At 39.0% G+C, this 20,956-nt stretch overlaps 1 protein-coding gene across 2 annotated transcripts in view; it reads right to left on the bottom strand.

Annotated features, from left to right (window-relative positions):
• Window positions 1–20,956, bottom strand: part of Nep3 (Neprilysin 3) — a 171,806-nt gene that overhangs the window by 42,568 nt on the left and 108,282 nt on the right. For both annotated transcript variants that reach the window (XM_070098951.1, XM_070098952.1), the window contains exons 2-7: window positions 14,232–14,339; window positions 11,597–11,756; window positions 10,370–10,582; window positions 2,164–2,285; window positions 1,853–2,008; window positions 159–254 (exon numbers count right to left, since the gene is read on the bottom strand). In XM_070098951.1, the coding sequence (XP_069955052.1) occupies window positions 159–254; window positions 1,853–2,008; window positions 2,164–2,285; window positions 10,370–10,582; window positions 11,597–11,756; window positions 14,232–14,339 (855 nt within the window). The remainder of the gene's footprint in view (window positions 1–158; window positions 255–1,852; window positions 2,009–2,163; window positions 2,286–10,369; window positions 10,583–11,596; window positions 11,757–14,231; window positions 14,340–20,956) is intronic.

The raw sequence follows: 20,956 nt of genomic DNA, 5'->3' as shown, positions 1-20,956 counted from the left end.
AGAGCAGACACTGTACTTCCTATCTCCAGTTTCCCTGAATCCACTCATATATGTTACCTTGTTCACACTACTACAACAACACATCAGATCCTTTGTTATATATTTAATGTAAAAACCATAAAAATTTTTTGACTATTACAATCTTTGCTTCATATTACCTTTGTTATATACTCAATGTAAGCATCAACAACATCTTTTTCAGATTCGTTGAGGTAGTAGTTGCGAGCCGGGAGAGTTAAACCACCTTGATCAAACTGTAAAAAATAAAGGATTAGATTTATATATTTTAATCTATGACTTGTGCCAGGAATATTAATCTATATAACTTACATTGCACTCTATTAGCCACCAATAATTAGCCTGACACCCAATATTTGCCTTAAAGTATAAAATTATCATTAGATTTATCTTAATCTAAGACCAATTCAAGACAGAAATGAGTTCCTTAAAAAAAGAGTGACAATGTTCTAGACTTGAGGCTCATGAGATATTATATGACTTAGTTTCTACAGAGCCAACTATTCTGTAGGTCTATCAAGTTACTTGCATTTGATGGAAAAATTGATCTCAGACAGCAGGATATGTATAATCTGGCATTCTCTGAATTTACTTGGTATGCACATCTTTAACCCCCACACCTCCCCATATATTGGTATCAGAGTTAACCATTAATGTAAGAATTTTTCTGTGCTATACAAAAATCTCCAAACATGGAAAATCTTGATATCACCATGTATGTTATAACATTAAAAATTTTACAAAGATAACTTTGCTTAAAATATAAAGGCTTCAGAGAAAGCTAACCATCCCATATAACACAATTTTTTTTTTAAGACAAAAGTAGCTTGCCTTTGCATTACGACTCCTCAAGGAAGGTTCCTTGATGCTGGTGAGGGGCCCTTGATCTAGGGAATTGGGTCTATGCTCCAGTTCCCCGAATTAAGGCTGAAGGGCTCTGGTGGCCTGGTGGCTAACGCTCTCGCTTCACACGGCGAGGGCCTGGGTTCGATTCCCAGCCAGAGTAGAAACATTGGGTGTGTTTCTTTCCACCTGTTGTCTATGTTACCCATCAGTAAAATGGGTACCTGGGTGTTAGTCAACTAGTGTGGGTTGCATCCTGGGACACTGACCTAATTTGCCCGACATGCGGAGCATAACAAGGGGCTTTCTATATAGTAGTATGTCATTGGTGTTAGCTAGGACTGTATACCATGTACATGTACTTGTAGTAAATAAAGATATTATTATTATACCTGCCACATCCCCCCCCACAGGCGCTGTATAATCCTATGGGTTTAGCGCTTTCCCCTTGATTATAATAATAATAATACGTAATTGCATTGTGAAAATTTAAATTCCACTAACCTCTCTCCCTCTACAATGGGTCACCACAGTTCAGTACATGAGCGCTCTAAGAAATGGCTTCTCTGAGAAGACAACAGTACAGTAACAAACCCTATATATAAGTCCTATACATACCTATTATAAAGTTTAATTGATAAATTATGCACAATAAGTGGAGAATTATCAGTATTACACTGATGGGATACACTTTACGGCTTCTCTTAGGCTTTGAAGAACTGCCAGCTTCTCTACTTTTGCACTCTGGGACCATTATTATGCAATATTAAGAGGTATTTTTGGGCCACAGTAAACTCTGGGACCATTATTATGCAATATTAAGAGGTATTTTTGGGCCACAGTAAACTGTGGCTAACTGAAACCACAAATGCTAAATCAGTGGATACAGGGATTCTACTGTATATTCCTTTCATTTAAAAAATCTTGAGTGTATGATAAAATATTGATGTAAAAAAGTTCATAATTTTTTTAAAAGGTAGACAACACTTGCCTGTAAAATGTGACTTGAAGAATTTTTGTCATCTTCTGCCACTCCCCAGGAAAACAATGCACCTGACATAAATTTAACTTTACTTTTGATGACATCCTCTTCTAAGTTAAATTCACTGATAGACCAGTTTCCTGTAATAGACCAGCCACCCATTTTCTGAAAAATAAGAAAAAAAAATATATATATAGCATAACTGTTTAGTAAATGACACTTGTTTTTTAACCAATCATAAAAATTACAAAAAAAAGTACTCTCAATTCATGTCTTCAATAATAACATATTTCATTTAAAACAATGTATATAACTATTACCTCAATGAGCTGCAGAACTGGTTTTCCACCAAGTTTCTCAATGGTTTTATTGGCATCCATACATGAGCGATAAAACACTCGAGCCTTCTCTTCTGCCTTGCTCTCAGATTTTTCAGTTGACTCTGCAATTGCACTACTATTAAATGTCTGTATTATGAGGTACTGCCATGGTTTCTTTTACTGTCTCATAAACACGCTAGATAACAGGGATATCTTGCTACTCCTACTTACACTTTGGTCACACTTCACAGACACGCACATGCATATATATATACATACATCTAGGTTTTCTCCTTTTTCTAAATAGCTCTTGTTCTTCTTTATTTCTTCTATTGTCCATGGGGAAGTGGAAAAGAATCTTTCCTCCGTAAGCCATGCGTGTCGTATGAGGCGACTAAAATGCCGGGAGCAATGGGCTAGTAACCCCTTCTCCTGGCATTTACTAAAAAAGAGAAGAAGAAAAACTTTATAAAACTGGGATGCTTGAATGTGCGTGGATGTAGTGCAGATGACAAGAAACAGATGATTGCTGATGTTATGAATGAAAAGAAGTTGGATGTCCAGGCCCTAAGCGAAACAAAGCTGAAGGGGGTAGGGGAGTTTCGGCGGGGGGAAATAAATGGGATTAAATCTGGAGTATCTGAGAGAGTTAGAGCAAAGGAAGGGGTAGCAGTAATATTGAAGGATCAGTTATGGAAGGAGAAAAGAGAATATGAATGTGTAAATTCAAGAATTATGTGGATTAAAGTAAAGGTTGGATGCAAAAAGTGAGTCATAATAAGTGTGTATGCACCTGGAGAAGAGAGGAATGTAGAGGAGAGAGAGATTTTGGGAGATGTTAAGTGAATGCATAGGAGCCTTTGAACCAAGTGAGAGAGTAATTGTGGTAGGGGACCTGAATGCTAAAGTAGGAGAAACTTTTAGAGAGGGTGTGGTAGGTAAGTTTGGGGTGCCAGGTGTAAATGATAATGGGAGCCCTTTGATTGAACTCTGTATAGAAAGGGGTTTAGTTATAGGTAATACATATTTTAAGAAAAAGAGGATAAATAAGTATACAAGATATGATGTAGGGCGAAATGACAGTAGTTTGTTGGATTATGTATTGGTAGATAAAAGACTGTTGAGTAGACTTCAGGATGTACATGTTTATAGAGGGGCCACAGATATATCAGATCACTTTCTAGTTGTAGCTACACTGAGAGTAAAAGGTAGATGGGATACAAGGAGAATAGAAGCATCAGGGAAGAGAGAGGTGAAGGTTTATAAACTAAAAGAGGAGGCAGTTAGGGTAAGATATAAACAGCTATTGGAGGATAGATGGGCTAATGAGAGCATAGGCAATGGGGTCGAAGAGGTATGGGGTAGGTTTAAAAATGTAGTGTTAGAGTGTTCAGCAGAAGTTTGTGGTTACAGGAAAGTGGGTGCGGGAGGGAAGAGGAGCGATTGGTGGAATGATGATGTAAAGAGAGTAGTAAGGGAGAAAAAGTTAGCATATGAGAAGTTTTTACAAAGTAGAAGTGATGCAAGGAGGGAAGAGTATATGGAGAGAGTATATGAGAGAGTGGGTGAGATGTTATCAACAAATTTTGTTGAAAATAAGAAAAGTTTTGGAGTGAGATTAACAAGTTAAGGAAGCCTAGAGAACAAATGGATTTGTCAGTAAAAAACTAGGAGAGGAGAGTTAGAGGTATTAGGAAGATGGAGGGAATATTTTGAGGAATTGTTAAATGTTGATGAAGATAGGGAAGCTGTGATTTCGTGTATAGGGCAAGGAGGAATAACATCTTGTAGGAGTGAGGAAGAGCCAGTTGTGAGTGTGAGGGAAGTTCGTGGTTGGTGCAATTATTTAATAAATGTATGGAAGAGGGTAAGGTACCTAGGGATTGGCAGAGAGCATGCATAGTTCCTTTGTATAAAGGCAAAGGGGACAAAACAGAGTGCAAAAATTATAGGGGGATAAGTCTGTTGAGTATACCTGGTAAAGTGTATGGTAGAGTTATTATTGAAAGAATTAAGAGTAAGACGGAGAATAGGATAGCAGATGAACAAGGAGGCTTTAGGAAAGGTAGGGGATGTGTGGACCAGGTGTTTACAGTGAAACATATAAGTGAACAGTATTTAGATAAGGCTAAAGAGGTCTTTGTGGCATTTATGGATTTGGAAAAGGCGTATGACAGGGTGGATAGGGGGGCAATGTGGCAGATGTTGCAGGTGTATGGTGTAGGAGGTAGGTTACTGAAAGCAGTGAAGAGTTTTTATGAGGATAGTGAGGCTCAAGTTAGAGTATGTAGGAAAGAGGGAAATTATTTCCCAGTAAAAGTAGGCCTTAGACAAGGATGTGTGATGTCACCGTGGTTGTTTAATATATTTATAGATGGGGTTGTAAGAGAAGTAAATGCGAGGGTCTTGGCAAGAGGCATGGAGTTAAAAGATAAATAATCACACATAAAGTGGGAGTTGTCACAGTTGCTCTTTGCTGATGACACTGTGCTCTTGGGAGATTCTGAAGAGAAGCTGCAGAGATTGGTGGATGAATTTGGTAGGGTGTGCAAAAGAAGAAAATTAAAAGTGAATACAGGATAGAGCAAGGTAATGAGGATAACAAAAAGATTAGGTGATGAAAGATTTGAAATCAGATTGGAGGGAGAGAGTATGGAGGAGGTGAATGTATTCAGATATTTGGGAGTGGACGTGTCAGTGGATGGGTCTATGAAAGATGAGGTGAATCATAGAATTGATGAGGGGAAAAGGGTGAGTGGTGCACTTAGGAGTCTGTGGAGACAAAGAACTTTGTCCTTGGAGGCAAAGAGGGGAATGTATGAGAGTATAGTTTTACCAACGCTCTTATATGGGTGTGAAGCATGGGTGATGAATGTTGCAGCGAGGAGAAGGCTGGAGGCAGTGGAGATGTCATGTCTGAGGGCAATGTGTGGTGTGAATATAATGCAGAGAATTCGTAGTTTGGAAGTTAGGAGGAGGTGTGGGATTACCAAAACTGTTGTCCAGAGGGCTGAGGAAGGGTTGTTGAGGTGGTTCGGACATGTAGAGAGAATGGAGCGAAACAGAGTGACTTCAAGAATGTATCAGTCTGTAGTGGAAGGAAGGCGGGGTAGGGGTCGGCCTAGGAAAGGTTGGAGGGAGGGGGTAAAGGAGGTTTTGTGTGCGAGGGGCTTGGACTTCCAGCAGGCATGCGTGAGCGTGTTTGATAGGAGTGAATGGAGACAAATGGTTTTTAATACTTGACGTGCTGTTGGAGTGTGAGCAAAGTAACATTTATGAAGGGGTTCAGGGAAACCGGCAGGCCGGACTTGAGTCCTGGAGATGGGAAGTACAGTGCCTGCACTCTGAAGGAGGGGTGTTAATGTTGCAGTTTAAAAACTGTAGTGTAAAGCACCCTTCTGGCAAGACAGTGATGGAGTGAATGATGGTGAAAGTTTTTCTTTTTCGGGCCACCCTGCCTTGGTGGGAATCAGCCAGTGTGATAATAATAAAAAATTAAGGTAAACTGTTGAAAGATAAAGTGTATATGTATATGCTCTAGTGTCTCTAGAAGGAGCAGCTTCTTTCCTGGGGGTAACACACATAGAATATTTCCTATTACCAAGTGCCCCATGGCCTGGTAGGCAATGCTCATTGCTTCATAAGTTGGGTGTTTGGGTTCAATTCCCAGCAAGGGTAGAAACATTGGGTGTGTTTCTTCACAACTGCTGTGCATGTTCACCCATCAGTAAAACAGGTACCTGGGTGTTAGTGGACTGGTCTGGGTAGCATCCTGGGACAAAATTGACCTAATCTGCCTGAGATGCTCTACATAACTAGGGGCTTTCTATATAGTAGTATGTCATTGATATCGACTAGGACTGTATACCTTGTGCATGTACTTGTAGAAGTAAGAGATATTATTATTATTAGTTGACCCTAATTCCTCCCTGGACATTCATCCTGACCCCTCAGAACATTCACCTTGGTTGAACTCTTTGCCTCTGCTTGAAATGCATTGCATATTAGTGGCTTTCTTTTGTACCAAACAGTGTTTTATTATATGCAAACTAGATTATTTTTGTACTGCATAAAAAGAAATAAAAAACTGAATTTGAATTTCTCTAATCTTCTTCTAACACAGGTGAATCTGAGGCAGTCAATCATTAGGTAAAGGATCCCTTGACTACATACAAATTTAGGGCCATACTTAAAAATCATCTCATATCTCAATACTAACCAAAGCAACTTTTAATCAGTTTGAAGCAACTCTCCTAAATATTATATTATATGACCTCTAGTCTATTAAAACATCTGCCAGTCCATAAAATATTACTGTTTGAACCATTAATTGTAATTTTGTTTTTATTATGTGCAACTTCAAAATAAGTATTCTTATAAACCTCCACCTTGACTACCTCACATTAGTATTAAGAAAAATAAAGATTTATTAAAAAGTTAACCACTCCAAAATTGTCTAGACTTAAGTAGTTATGATGTACTAGGGTAAGTTTGCCTGAAATGCCCTGGCATGGTAGTGGCTTTCTTTGTACTTAACAAATCAAAATTGTAATAAACATTGTAACCTTTGCAAAGAAATAAAATCTTTATTCTTTATTCTTTTCAGGCGAACTTGCCTCCATTGCTCTATCTGCCATAGATATGAGGCAAAAAGTACAAGACACAAAGAGGTCATTGATGTCACAAGAACTTTTGCCATATCCTCTTGTTAACCACAAAAGGAACTTCAATCATACAGATTTAATGGTAGCCAGAAGCATTCTAATGGAACCTCCATATAAATCATTGTAGTAAAGCAAGTCTTTCCTCAAAAATCTTTCGCTTCCTGCTGTTGTTCATTTTGAGAGTTCTAGGTTTTGGCCAATGTTACATCTTCTGGTCAATGCTGAAAATGACTGAGGGACTGACACCAAGGCATAACGCTGGGCTTTTCTTTGAATATGCAGTATGTAGTACAATGTTTTCCTGAAACTGTATTCTAATAAAATAAACATCATTACCTTTGAACATCAAAATGGTATACAATACCGACAGGTTGGTAGGTAAGACACATAGGCAACAGTTAGGCAACTTTATTCTGAAAAGTTTCGCCTACACAGTAGGCTTCTTCAGTCAAATGCAGAAAGTAGGCAGGAACAGTAGAGATGTGAAGACGATGTAATCAGTCCATCACCCTTGAAGTCGTAGAATTTGAGGTTGTCAGTCCCTCAGCCTGGAGAAGTTCAGTCCCATAGTCAGGAACTATCTGAAGATCAAGCGACAGTGCGGAGACTTAAATACTGTCGGAAGGAGAGGTGCAGAGTAGCAGTAGTGAGAATGTAGCCACTGAGAGGTCATGTCCCTCTCAGTCGCTTGATCTTCAGATAGTTCCTGACTATGGGACTGAACGTCTCCAGGCTGAGGGACTGACAACCTCAAATTCTACGACTTCAAGGGTGATTGACTGATTACATCGTCTTCACATCTCTACTGTTCCAGCCTACTTTCTGTATTCGACTGAAGAAGCCTGCTGTGTAGGCGAAACGTTTTGGAATAAAGTTGCCTAACTGTTGCCTATGTGTCTTACCTACCATCATTATCTTTGACCGGTTATGATCGCAAAGGTCCAAGTCAGACGGAAATGTTGTCATAAGTTTCTTCCTCCTATGTGCAGGTTTATTTATGTATTGTTCCAGTCATGGTATTGTGCCTTTTTGTTTTCCATGCAGTTTCACTTCATTAGAATTCACTTATATGTGATGACCCTTATACTACCAGTAATTTGCTATATGCAGCACAAATTAATCCATATGAGAGCAACCAAGCCCAGCACCACTTCACTTTTAACCATATCTCATTAAGTACTCCATGGAGAAGTGGAGAAGAATCCTTCCTCCATAAGCCATGCATGTTGTAAGAGGTAACTAAAATGCCAGGAGCAAGGGGCTCGTAATATTTTCTTCTGTATAAATTACTAAATGTAAAAAGAAGGAAAACTTTCATTTTTTCTTTTTTGGTCACCCTGCCTCAATAGGAGACAGCGAGTGTGTTACAAAAATATCATTACGTACACTATGCATAACTGGGGACTTTCCATGGCTACTATGAAATGCCATCTGATCTTGTAAACTTGTATGCTGTATCCTGTGACAATAAAAGTTTATTTTGTTTTTTAAGGAAGAAATATTAGGTAAGCCCTACCCTTCCTGACCAGTGTCATTTTACACACAACTCTACTAAACCATCACTTTTGTAAATAAGAACAAATGAGCACTGTAATAGGCCTATTGATTCATGCTATACTCTCAGCTACTAATACAAAATCATTTTGCCAGGCCAGGGGGGCTGGCAAAATTTTGGGTCAAATTGCCTCAGAGATTCTGCAGATTCAGATAAAATGGAAAAAAAACAAAAACATACCAATTTGGACAAAGAATAACTTCATTAGTGGAAATTTTTGTTTTGCAGTCTATTGAACAATTACATATTTCTAAGCTGTTCATGACTGCAGATTAATCAGTAATGTCTAATGTTCAATTTCAATAATTTTCTGCATACACAGGAATTGCTTTTATGTTTGTTTTTATATTTGAATTTGTTTTCATCCTTTACATCAATAAAATGTTTTATTTTCACTGGGAGGGTAGATGCAGGAGTGCTATTTTTTTGTATTCATTTTTGAGAATGTAAAAAAAATCATATTTTTTTATTTATACCCTTTGGTAGTGCTTATAGTGGTGTGTCAGTCTGTGGGCATCTGTGATGATCCTATACCATTTATACATTTGATTAATTTTACTAAGTACTTTCTCTAGAAACTACAGTCATATTAATCGTCTATAAGTTAAGAGGTGGGACTAAAATGGGGCTCAGTGCCTACATACTCAGCTGTGGTAGGAAAATTACACAGAGTAATTGTCCACAAGCAACTCAAGCCATCTGATCCACTAGTTATGAAATTTGCTAGGTCATAAAATTCAGCTGATAAAGTACAGTGACTGGTCAGGCATATGTTCACTCTACCAAATTTGATGCAAATTTGCTGAAACACTCTTGTGAATATTATACAGAAATAAGGGCATCTGCATTCCCAGACACAATTATTACTAAAATATCCAGAATAGTCATCCATCACTCAGAAATATTAGTGGTTTGTATCCTGCATTCTGTTAGGTAAATGGTCACAGATGTAACTAATTGTTTTTTTTTCAACAAACCAGACATATCCCAACAAGGCGGGGTGGCCCAAAAAAGAAAAACGAAAGTTTCTCTTTTTAAATTTAGTAATTTATACAGGAGAAGGGGTTACTAGGCCCTTGCTCCTGGCATTTTAGTCGCCTCTTACAACATGCATGGCTTACGGAGGAAGAATTCTGTTCCATTTCCCCATGGAGGTAAGAGGAAATAAACAAGAACAAGAACTAGAAAGAAAATAAAAGAAAACCCAGAGGGGTGTGTATATATATGCTTGTACATGTATGTGTAGTGTGACCTAAGTGTAAGTAGAAGTAGCAAGACGTACCTAAAATCTTGCATGTTCATGAGACAAAAAAGACACCAGCAATCCTACCATCATGTAAAACAATTACAGGCTTCCGTTTTACACTCACTTGGCAGGATGGTAGTACCTCCCTGGGCGGTTGTTGTCTACCAACCTACTACCTACATGTAACTAATGTGGCATTTTATTGTGGCAACACTAAAATGTCACATTAGTTGCATGTGTCCATCTACTTAACAGTTTGTCAATAATTCTATTATCACTAATTAAGCATTGTATATTAAATGTGAAATATAAGAGTTAACAAATTCTCCAGACATTGTTTAAAAATTAATGACAGAAAAATAAGACAAATTTACCTAAATTAAACAGTAAAGAATTACAAGAGATTCCTGGATTTATCATACCTGATAATACCACAAGAGATTCTGATTACATTATAAGCTTCTGTTTTTTCCTTTTTTTTAACACATTGGCCATTTCCCACCAAGGCAGTGTGGCCCAGAAAAGTAGAAACACTTTGATCATCATTTGTTCCATCACTGTCTTGCCCGAGGCATGCCTACACTACAGTTAAAAAACTGCAATGTGTATATCAACACCCATTCTTCAGAGCACAGGCATTGTACTTCCCACAGTACAGCTTTTCCCTTATGTCTAGTGAAAATCACTGAGGAAGTTGGCCACTATACCAAAAAGCATACAAAAACTGAGTAGGTGACATACCCAGAACATTATGCATGATTACTTGGTTGTCTGAGGCCAGTTTATTGAGAGTGCCCCATATTGGCTTGCCTTCAGGAATGGGATTCTTGTTCACCCATCCTCCACATGCATAATCGTAAAAATTAACACAGGGATCTGCTGTAGAATCCATGCTGTTGAGCACAGACCCAGAGAGCATGACACATTCTGGAGTTAAACATACATCACCAGCACCTATGGAATAAAGAAAAAATAAGTATTAAGTGATGCCATAATAAAAAAAAGTGATTTTTTAAAGCAAATGTTAATTAAAATTAATATCCATTTTCCTCAGAACAGTAAAGCAATGACTTATAAAGGTTAACAGCATCACCAGACAGATCAAGAGCATCTAGGTTGTCAAAAACATCTAGGTTGTCAAGAGTATTTAGGTTGTCAAGAGCATCTAGGTTGTCAAGAGCATCTAGGTTGTCAAGAGCATCTAGGTTGTCAAGAGTATTTAGGTTGTCAAGAGCATCTAGGTTGTCAAGAGCATCTAGGTTGTCAAGAGCATCTAGGTTGTCAAGAGCATCTAGGTTGTCAAGAGCATCTAGGTTGTCAAGAGCATATAGGTTATGAGAGTTAGGAATTTAGAGTGAAAGTGCAGGATCAGAGGTACTGTGATGACTTACTGGTAGTTCTTCGTTACCAGTTACTGAATATATTGCAAATTTTTTTATTATTTATTAACACATCGGCTGATTCCCACCAAGGCAGGGTGGCCCGAAAAAGAAAAACTTTCATCATCATTCACACCATCACTGTCTTGCCAGAGGGGTGCTTTACACTACAGTTATAAAACTGCAATATTAGCACCCCTCCTTCAGAGTGTAGACACTGTACTTCCCATCTCCAGGACTCAAGTCTGGCCTGCCGGTTTCCCTGAATCCCTTCATAAATGTTACTTTGCTCACACTCCAACAGCATGTCAAGTATTAAAAACCATTTGTCTCCATTCACTCCTATCAAATACGCTCACGCACACTTGCTGGAAGTCCAAGCCCCTCACACACAAAACCTCCTTTACCCCCTCCCTCCAACCCTTCCTAGGCCGACCCCTACCCCGCTTTCCCTCCACTACAGATTTATACACTTTCCAAGTCATTCTGTTTTGTTCCATTCTCTCTTCATGTCCAAACCACCTCAACATAACTTATGTATAGCATAAGTTATACATAAATGCATAAAAGGTATTCTCTACCCACTAACTTGGGTTAAATGTGTGAGGGAGAAGCATGTGTAAAGTTGGCTTGAATCTGGTTTGTACATGTAGCATAGCCACCAGTACTGTCACCACCACCAGCAGTAGCAGCCAGCCTACCAGCAGTGCCTTCTCCAAGGATGTGCGAGACCGCCACCAGTGTGACCCCTGACAGAGACACAATAATCATTAATGTATTAAAAGATTACCTGCAGCATTCTAATAAAAATTACAACAGGAATGCAGCTAGTTATATAATAATTGTTGTGAGGATCACATTAAGGTAAGGATGTGTTTTTTAGCAGTATAATAATAATAATAATTAAAATAATAATAATAATAATGATAATAATAATAATAATAATAATAATAATAATAATAATAATAATAATAATAATAAATTTATTTCTGTTCTGCAGTACGGTAGGATCCACATATCCGTGAGGAATATGTTCCAAGGACCTACTGCAGATACCACAACCATGGATAGTAGCAAACCCTATTTATAAATCATCTTTCATTTACATACATACCCATTATAAAGCTTAATTGATAAGTTACACACAATCAGTGGAAAATTATCACTTTTTCAATGATGGGAAACACGTCACGGCTTCTCTTAGGCTTAGTTAAGATTTATTAAAAAGTTAACCACTCTTGTCTTGTCTAGACTTAAGTAGTTATTATGTACATACTAGAATTAGTCTGCCTGCAATGCCCCAGCATGATAGTGGCTTTCTTTGTACTTAAACCAAAATTGCAATTACACATTGCAACCTTTGCAAAGAAATAAAGTTTTTATTCTTTATTCTAAAAAAAACTTCCACCAACACTACATTTGCACTTTATACGAGGCCATTATTAAGCAAAATTAAGGGTTATTTTTGGACCACGGTAAACTGCGGATAACTGCAACAGCGGATACAAGACTTGCAGATATGGGGGTCCTACTGTATACATGTAAAATAGTTTACATGCAACAAAATATTGTTAGGCATAAAATTAAGCCAATAGAATGTGGTGCATTTTGGGCAGACTAATACTAATACTTAAAGACTACTTAAGAACTAGTCATAGGCTATTAAGTAGGAGTTTTTAAATGTAATTTTGAAATGGATGGCTGTTAGGGAACATCTGGAATCTTCAAGCAAGGAGTTCCAGATTTTAGTTTTTTTTTATGTGCACTGAGTGTTTACACAGGCCAAGTTGGACACAGAGAATATCATAGAGAGTTTTTGTGTCTAGTATTATGCCTATGAGCTATATTGCAACTACCGAGAAAAAGTTCCAATGCAGGATTAATATTACAACTGATTGTCCTGTATATGTAGTACACACAGAAATATGAATGAATTTTATGTATACTATAGTATTAGGTAAGTTTAAGCTTTTGAAGAGTGGGGGAAGTGCACTAGCCTGGTGATCATTCATACAGTCACTTTTTGTTGTTATTATTGACTTTAGGTGATTTGCTGTTGTTGATCTCCAGGCACAAATAGCATAGGTTAGGTAAGGATAGATTAGAGAGTAATATAATGTAAGTTTGAAGTACATAGTAACCTATCTTGGATATACTATAGTACGTACATCAGACTTCAAGCTACAAGCAGCAACAGCCTGATTGACCAGGCTATGCACTACGGTACATCAGACTGGGTTAACCCGTAAAACAGTCCAAACGTATACATACGTTTTTTCAACATTTGAAAGTATGTAAAAAAAGTAGATCTTCTTTTTGTTTTTTTACATTTGAAAATGTGTAAAAAAACTTTGATCTACTTTTTTTTTGTTATATTTGAAAATACGTAAAAAACGTAGATCTACTTTTGTAGCACTACACGTGAACGTAGATCTGCTTGGACCGTTTACGGGTTAAAGGGATGGTGACCCCCATACACATCATAGAGGTACAGCTTCCAGGATTGTCCTTTGCCCAAGTGATATTATTGGCTTATTCTCCTCGAGGAAAGTGCTGCTCTTGATCCAAGGAATTGGAGCTATCCTCCTCTTCCTGGGAATGAACTAATTACCTCCCATTCCCAAGGTGCTGTGTAACAACTAGAGGCTAGGTACATCCCATGAATATAATATAGGTTCCCATGAATATGATACTGCATAGATTCCCCATGAACATAACAGAGGTGACCCTTGAACCTAATACAGTACTGTATAAGCTCAAGAAAGTTCGCAAACAGGGTTACCCTAGTTAAAAATAAAAAGAGAATAGGAACTAAGAAAAACCCTGAATCCAAGAAATGTAATAATGGGGTTCAACTGTAATGCTATTAAAAATCCCATTTCTCCCCCATGCACTGCATGTTCATTGAGATTTAAAAATAATAATGTTTTCATAATGATACATAATTTTTATAATATTAGATGAAAGCCCCTGGTTATGCCACACTTTTCAGCCATTATTGTAATGATTTCCAACTGAGGAGAGAAACCTTTTCATGACATTTCACTCCATCCTGAACGACTGTCAAGTGACAAACTTGAACTTGTGACTTGATGGTTTAGGATGGACCAAAACGTCATCGAAAGGATCCTCTTCTAAGCACATTTTTTTTTGTTTTAGTGAATCAGCCACAGAATTATGACCTTTTTTCCTCCTCTATTACAGACTCATTATGAAGTGTTTACCATGTGGTAATGAACGATGGTAGTGCCGGTGGGGAGTTCTTCAGTGCGAGCTGAACCAACTGAACTGGTATCATCATCTACATCGGTCTGCTGTTTGTAGCGCGTCATCTGGAAAGTAAAGCACAGTTTTAGTGAAAGGGAAATACAGTCAGCTCTCTTATAAAGGTACATACAGTCAATTTTCTTATAACGTGCTTCCAAGTACAGGAGGCACTTATACAGCAGGTTAGGTTCCAGGCTACTGTTGTAAAATGAAAATTGCTATAAAGTGAAGCCTAGCCTTTTTTTCACTTTCAAATACTACATAGAAAAGCCTGATATGTTCACACTATCATATATTAAGTGAGCAATAGAGCTAGGCCTAAAAAATGTATATACAGTACACACACACATTGCTTACCTTAAAATATTTTAATCCTTAGCTTACCTGGAGAGAGTTCCAGGGGTCAACGCCCCCGTGGCCCGGTCTGTGACCAGGCCTCCTGGTGGATCAGAGCCTGATCAACCAGGCTGTTACTGCTTATAGTGAGTGGTGAATATATTTTTTGTAGGAAGTCTTGAATAAATGAAGAATGGGTATAATTAAAAACTGCTGCACTAGGGAAATGCCGTAACGCAAACCACTGTAAAGTGGGGCCCTCCTGTAGAGTCAGCTCTCTTATAAAGCACTTAGCTCTTTTACAAAGCACTTTTATGTAAAGCCACTTCTCTTATAAGCTCCTGTATATACAGTAAGCTAGCTCTCTTATTGAGCTAAATGTGACTGAGAAAGAACATGGTGAACTGAACAGAACAGTGATAAAAAAATTGAACTAAATGGAGCTTTATATGAGACCAGATTGTGTATAGAGGAGCTTTATATGAGACAAGATTGTGTATAGAGGAGCTTTATATGAGACAAGATTGTGTATAGAGGAGCTTTATAAGAGACAAGACTGTGTATAGAGGAGCTTTAAAAAGACCTGATTGTGTATAAAGGAGCATTATAAGAGACCAGATTGTATAGAGGAGCTTATAAGAGACCAGAGTGTATAGAGGAGCTTATAAGAAACCAGATTGTATAGAGGAGCTTATAAGAGACCAGATTGTATATAAAGGAGCTTTATACGAGAGCAGTTTGTGTATAGAGGAGCTTTATAAGAGACCAGATTGTGTAGAGGAGCTTTATAAGAGACCAGATTGTGTACAGAGGAGCTTTATAAGAGACCAGATTGTGTAGAGGAGCTTTATAAGAGACCTGATTGTGTATAGAGGAGCTTTATAAGAGACCAGATTGTGTAGAAGAGCTTTATAAGAGACCAGATTGCATAGAGGAGCTTTATAAGAGACCAGATTGCATAGAGGAGCTTTATAAGAGACCTGATTGTGTATAGAGCTTTATAAGAGACCAGAATGTGGAGAGGAGCTTTATAAGAGACCAGTTTGTGTATAGCGGAGCTTTATAAGAGAGCTGACTGTATATGAAGGAGCTTTATAAGAGACTGACTGTATAAATCACTTCTGGCAACTCTGAAAAGAAACTGATCCTTAGCAGATTATAACACAATATCATTGTGTATACAATGGGGGAAGCGCTAAACCCTTAGGAGGGAGTCCTATATAGCACCTGGGGGGGGGGGGAAGACAACAAACAAGCTTGATCCATGGAAGAGGAAGAGCCCCTCACCAATCAACCTCTGAAGGGATCCTTGTCACGTACATTTTTGTCATTGTAAAATTCATTGCCGGACAGCAAAAAAAAAAAAGAAGAGAAAAAAATGAAAAAGGTCAAAACAAAATTGGTTTTATTTATTTAATTATATTCTCCCCCTAGAAACAACTTTTTTTGGAAAGTTTGTGGCCCCAGAGGGCAATATATATTCAAATGAGGGCAGCTGGGTGGGTGAATGATTTCTTTTTTATTGTAAAGGTTGATATGAAGGTTGAATATTGCATGATGCTGCAACACTTGTGCATGATAGTATGATGAACATGATAGTATGATGAACATGATAGTATGATGAACATGATAGTATGATGAACATGATAGTATAATGAACATGATAGTATGATGAACATGATAGTATGATGAACATGATAGTATGATGAACATGATAGTATGATGAACATGATAGTATGATGAACATGATAGTATGATGAACATGATAGTATGATGAACATGATAGTATGATGAACATGATAGTATGATGAACATGATAGTATAATGAACATGATAGTATGATGAACATGATAGTATGATGAACATGATAGTATGATGAACATGATAGTATGATGAACATGATAGTATGATGAACATGATAGTATGATGAACATGATAGTATGATGAACATGATAGTATGATGAACATGATAGTATAATGAACATGATAGTATGATGAACATGATAGTATGATGAACATGATAGTATGATGAACATGATAGTATGATGAACATGATAGTATGATGAACATGATAGTATGATGAACATGATAGTATGATGAACATGATAGTATAATGAACATGATAGTATGATGAACATGATAGTATGATGAACATGATAGTATGATGAACATGATAGTATGATGAACATGATAGTATGATGAACATGATAGTATGATGAACATGATAGTATGATGAACATGATAGTATGATGAACATGATAGTATAATGAACATGATAGTATGATGAACATGATAGTATGATGAACATGATAGTATGATGAACATGATAGTATGATGAACATGATAGTATGATGAACATGATAGTATGATGAACATGATAGTATAATGAACATGATAGTATGATGAACATGATAGTATGATGAACATGATAGTATGATGAACATGATAGTATGATGAACATGATAGTATGATGAACATGATAGTATGATGAACATGATAGTATGATGAACATGATAGTATGATGAACATGATAGTATAATGAACATGATAGTATAATGAACATGATAGTATGATGAACATGATAGTGCTAAGACAGTGCAAGAGAGAGTACTCATTTATGTGTACTTATATGTAGTTGCAGGGGTCAAGACCCAGCTCCTGGCCCTGTCTCTCAACTCGCCAGATTCAATCTCTGCTAGTCTAGTTGGCTCTGTCGTACCTAGTCTTACAACTGTTTATGGACTCTGCCTCCATCACTTCTTCATCGAGGTTATTTCGTTTCCTGACCACTCTGAGGCTGAAAAAATACTTCCTGACATCCCTGTGGTTCACCTGTGTTATAACTTCCAGCTATGCTCCCGAGTACCTGTTTCCCGCCTCTCACACAGCCTGTCACTGTCTCACACAGCTTGTCACTGTCTGCCCCATCAATTCTTCTAAATATTTTGTATGTTGTCTCCCCTGGTCCTTCTATCCTCCAGGGTCGTAAGTTTTTTTTTTGTATCTTTATTTACTACAAGTACATGTACAAGGTATAAAGTCCTAGCTGACATCAATGACATACTACTGTACAGAGAGTCCCTTAATATGCTGACCATTTCGGACAAATTAGGTCAGTGTCCCAGGATGCGACCCACACCAGTCCACTAACACCCAGGTACCCATTTTACTGATGAGTGAACATAGACAACCGGTGTAAAGAAACACGCCCAAAGTTTCTACCCTCGCTGGGAAATGCACCCAGACACTCACTGTTCATGTAGTCTTTCCTCGTAGTTCACACCTCATATCTCTGGGACTAGTTTTGTTGCATACCTCTACACTCTCTCCAGTTTCTTAACCTGCTTCCTCAGGTGTGGGTTCCATACTGGTGCTGCATACTCTAAGATGGCTCTGATATATGTTGTATGAAGCACCTGCAATGACTTGTTAAGATTCTTGAAGATTACTCTTGAATTTGTCAAATGAACATTGTTTGTAGTTATTTATTAGATTAATGTGAGCCTGTGGTGATATACCAGCCACTATATTCACCTCTTTGATCGAGGTCTGCAACCTCTGTTCCCGGAATCTATACTCTGTGTCTAGTCTTCTCTCACTTTCCCCAATCTTCACGACTTTGCATTTGCTAGGGTTGACTCCAAGCAGCCGATTATCTGACCACTCTTACAATGTGTCCAGATCTAGCAGCAGCCTTTCCTCATCCTCATCTGTTTGTATTCTCTTCATCAGTTAAGAACATCAGCAAACAGGGATAAATATGACTCAGTTCCATCTGGTAAGTCGTTCACAAACACCAGAAACTGTACTGGACCTAATACCGATCCTTGTGGTACCCCGCGTGTTACTCTTCCCCATTCTGACGTCTCTACCATGACAAACACTCGTTGTTTCCTTCCCTGAGGTACCCTTTGACTCACAAGAATACTTTCCCTGATGTACTCCTATTTCCAGAGTACCTTCCCTGAGGTACTCTGATCCACCAGAGTACCTTCCCTGAGGTACTCTTTGATCCACCAGAGTACATTCCCTGGGGAACTCCTTGATCCACCAGAGTACCTTCCCTGAGGTACTCTTTGATCCACCAGAGCACCTTCCCTGGGGAACTCCTTGATCCACTAGAGTACCTTCCGAGGTACTCTTTGATCCACCAGAGTACCTTCCCTGGGGAACTCTTTGATCCACCAGAGTACCTTCCTTGAGGTACTCTTTGATCCACCAGAGTACCTTCCCTGGGGAACTCCTTGATCCACCAGAGTACCTTCCCTGAGGCACTCTTTGATCCACCAGAGTACCTTCCCTGAGGAACTCCTTGATCCACCAGAGTACCTTCCTTGAGGAACTCCTTGATCCACCAGAGTACATTCCCTGAAGTACTCCTTGATCCACCCGAGTACCTTCCCTGAAGTACTCCTTGATCCACCAGAGTATCTTTCCTGAGGTACTCCTTGATCCACCAGAGTACCTTCCCTGAAGTATTCTTTGGCCCGGTGGCCTGGTGGCTAAAGCTCCCGCTTCACACACGGAGGGCCCGGGTTCGATTCCCGGCGGGTGGAAACATTTCGACACGTTTCCTTACACCTGTTGTCGTGTTCACCTAGCAGCAAATAGGTACCTGGGTGTTAGTCGGCTGGTGTGGGTCGCATCCTAGGGGACAAGATTAAGGACCCCAATGGAAATAAGTTAGACAGTCCTCGATGACGCACTGACTTTCTTGGGTTATCCTGGGTGGCTAACCCTCCGGGGTTAAAAATCCGAACGAAATCTTATCTTATCTTATCTTTGATCCACCAGAGTACCTTCCCTGAGGTACTCCTTGATCCACCAGAGTACCTTCCCTCTTATTTATGCCACCATAAAAAGTTTTTGCTCGTCTCCTATGGAGGTATAGTATCAAATGCCTTCTTATAATCCAGGAAATGTTGTCCACCTAAACTCTCTCTGTCTCTGTCTCTGTCTCTGTCTCTGTCTCTGTCTCTCTCTCTCTCTCTCTCTCTCTCTCTCTCTCTCTGAACTTCGGAGAGGCACCTTACCTTGACGACGTTTCAGTACATTTTGGACCATTGTCACTGTAACTTGAGGATATATGGAGCTACTGATTTGGAAATAGAGTTGTAGACAAGTGGAACAGACACTCAGGCAGCGTCACTGACGGCAGAACTTTGGGTAGCTTTAGCTTTAGGTTGGACGGGTGAACCTGAGTGCTAGTGCGAGCGGATGTGAGTTAGACCTAAGCCAATAGGCCTACTGTAGAATTCCTAAGATTTTGCTCTGATTTTTAACCCCAGCGGGTTAGCCACCCAGGCTAACTCAAGAAAGGCAGTGTGTCATCTGATTTCCATTGTGGTCCTCAATCTTCCAAGATGCGACCCACACCAGTCGACTAACACCCAGGTACCTACTTGCTTGCTAGGTAAACGGAACAACAGGTGTAATGAAATACGCCCAAGGATCGAACCATGGACACTCAGTATGTAACGCGAGAGTGTTGCTTACGAAGCCACGGGACACCTTTATTCTTTTGTTCTACCTTAAAGCCGTCCTTCTCCACATTCATGTACCTTCAGCTTAACTAAGATATTCCGACACAGACACACTCTTAAGGGGCAAGTTAGTTCCCCCGTCTTCTAATAATATTTTTATTTTTCCCCTATAATCTACCTTGCCATAATTACTATCGCATTTACTTTGTTTGCTTTCGTAAGGTAAAGTCTAGGATTTGTTAAGTTATACCATGAATTGAGGAAAGATTCCGTATTCATGCATCATAATCACTTATCACACACACACATACACACACCTTGGGGTGACCATAACACCGAGCACATCACCGGAGGCACACATCAACCAAATAACCGCTGCAGCATACGGGCGCCTGGCAAACCAGAGAATAGCGTTCCGATACCTTAATAAGGAATCGTTCAAGACACTGTACACTGTGTATGTTAGGCCCATACTGGAGTATGCAGCACCAGTCTGGAACCCACACCTGGTCAAGCACGTCAAGAAGTTAGAGAAAGTACAAAGGTTTGCAACAAGGCTAGTCCCAGAGCTCAAGGGAATGTCGTACGAGGAAAGGTTAAGGGAAATCGGACTGACGACACTGGAGGACAGAAGGGTCAGGGGAGGCATGATAACGACATACAAGATACTGCGGGGAATAGACAAGGTGGACAGAGATAGGATGTTCCAGAGAGGGGACACAGGGACAAGGGGTCACAACTGGAAGCTGAAGACTCAGACGAGTCACAGGGACGTTAGGAAGTATTTCTTCAGTCACAGAGTTGTCAGCAAGTGGAATAGCCTAGCAAGTGAAGTAGTGGAGGCAGGAACCATACATAGTTTT

The sequence above is a fragment of the Cherax quadricarinatus genome, chromosome 65, assembly GCF_038502225.1.
Source record: "Cherax quadricarinatus isolate ZL_2023a chromosome 65, ASM3850222v1, whole genome shotgun sequence".
Lineage (NCBI taxonomy): Eukaryota > Metazoa > Arthropoda > Malacostraca > Decapoda > Parastacidae > Cherax > Cherax quadricarinatus.
Note: the sequence above shows the minus strand (reverse complement) of the source record. Positions and strands in the feature narration are given on the sequence as shown.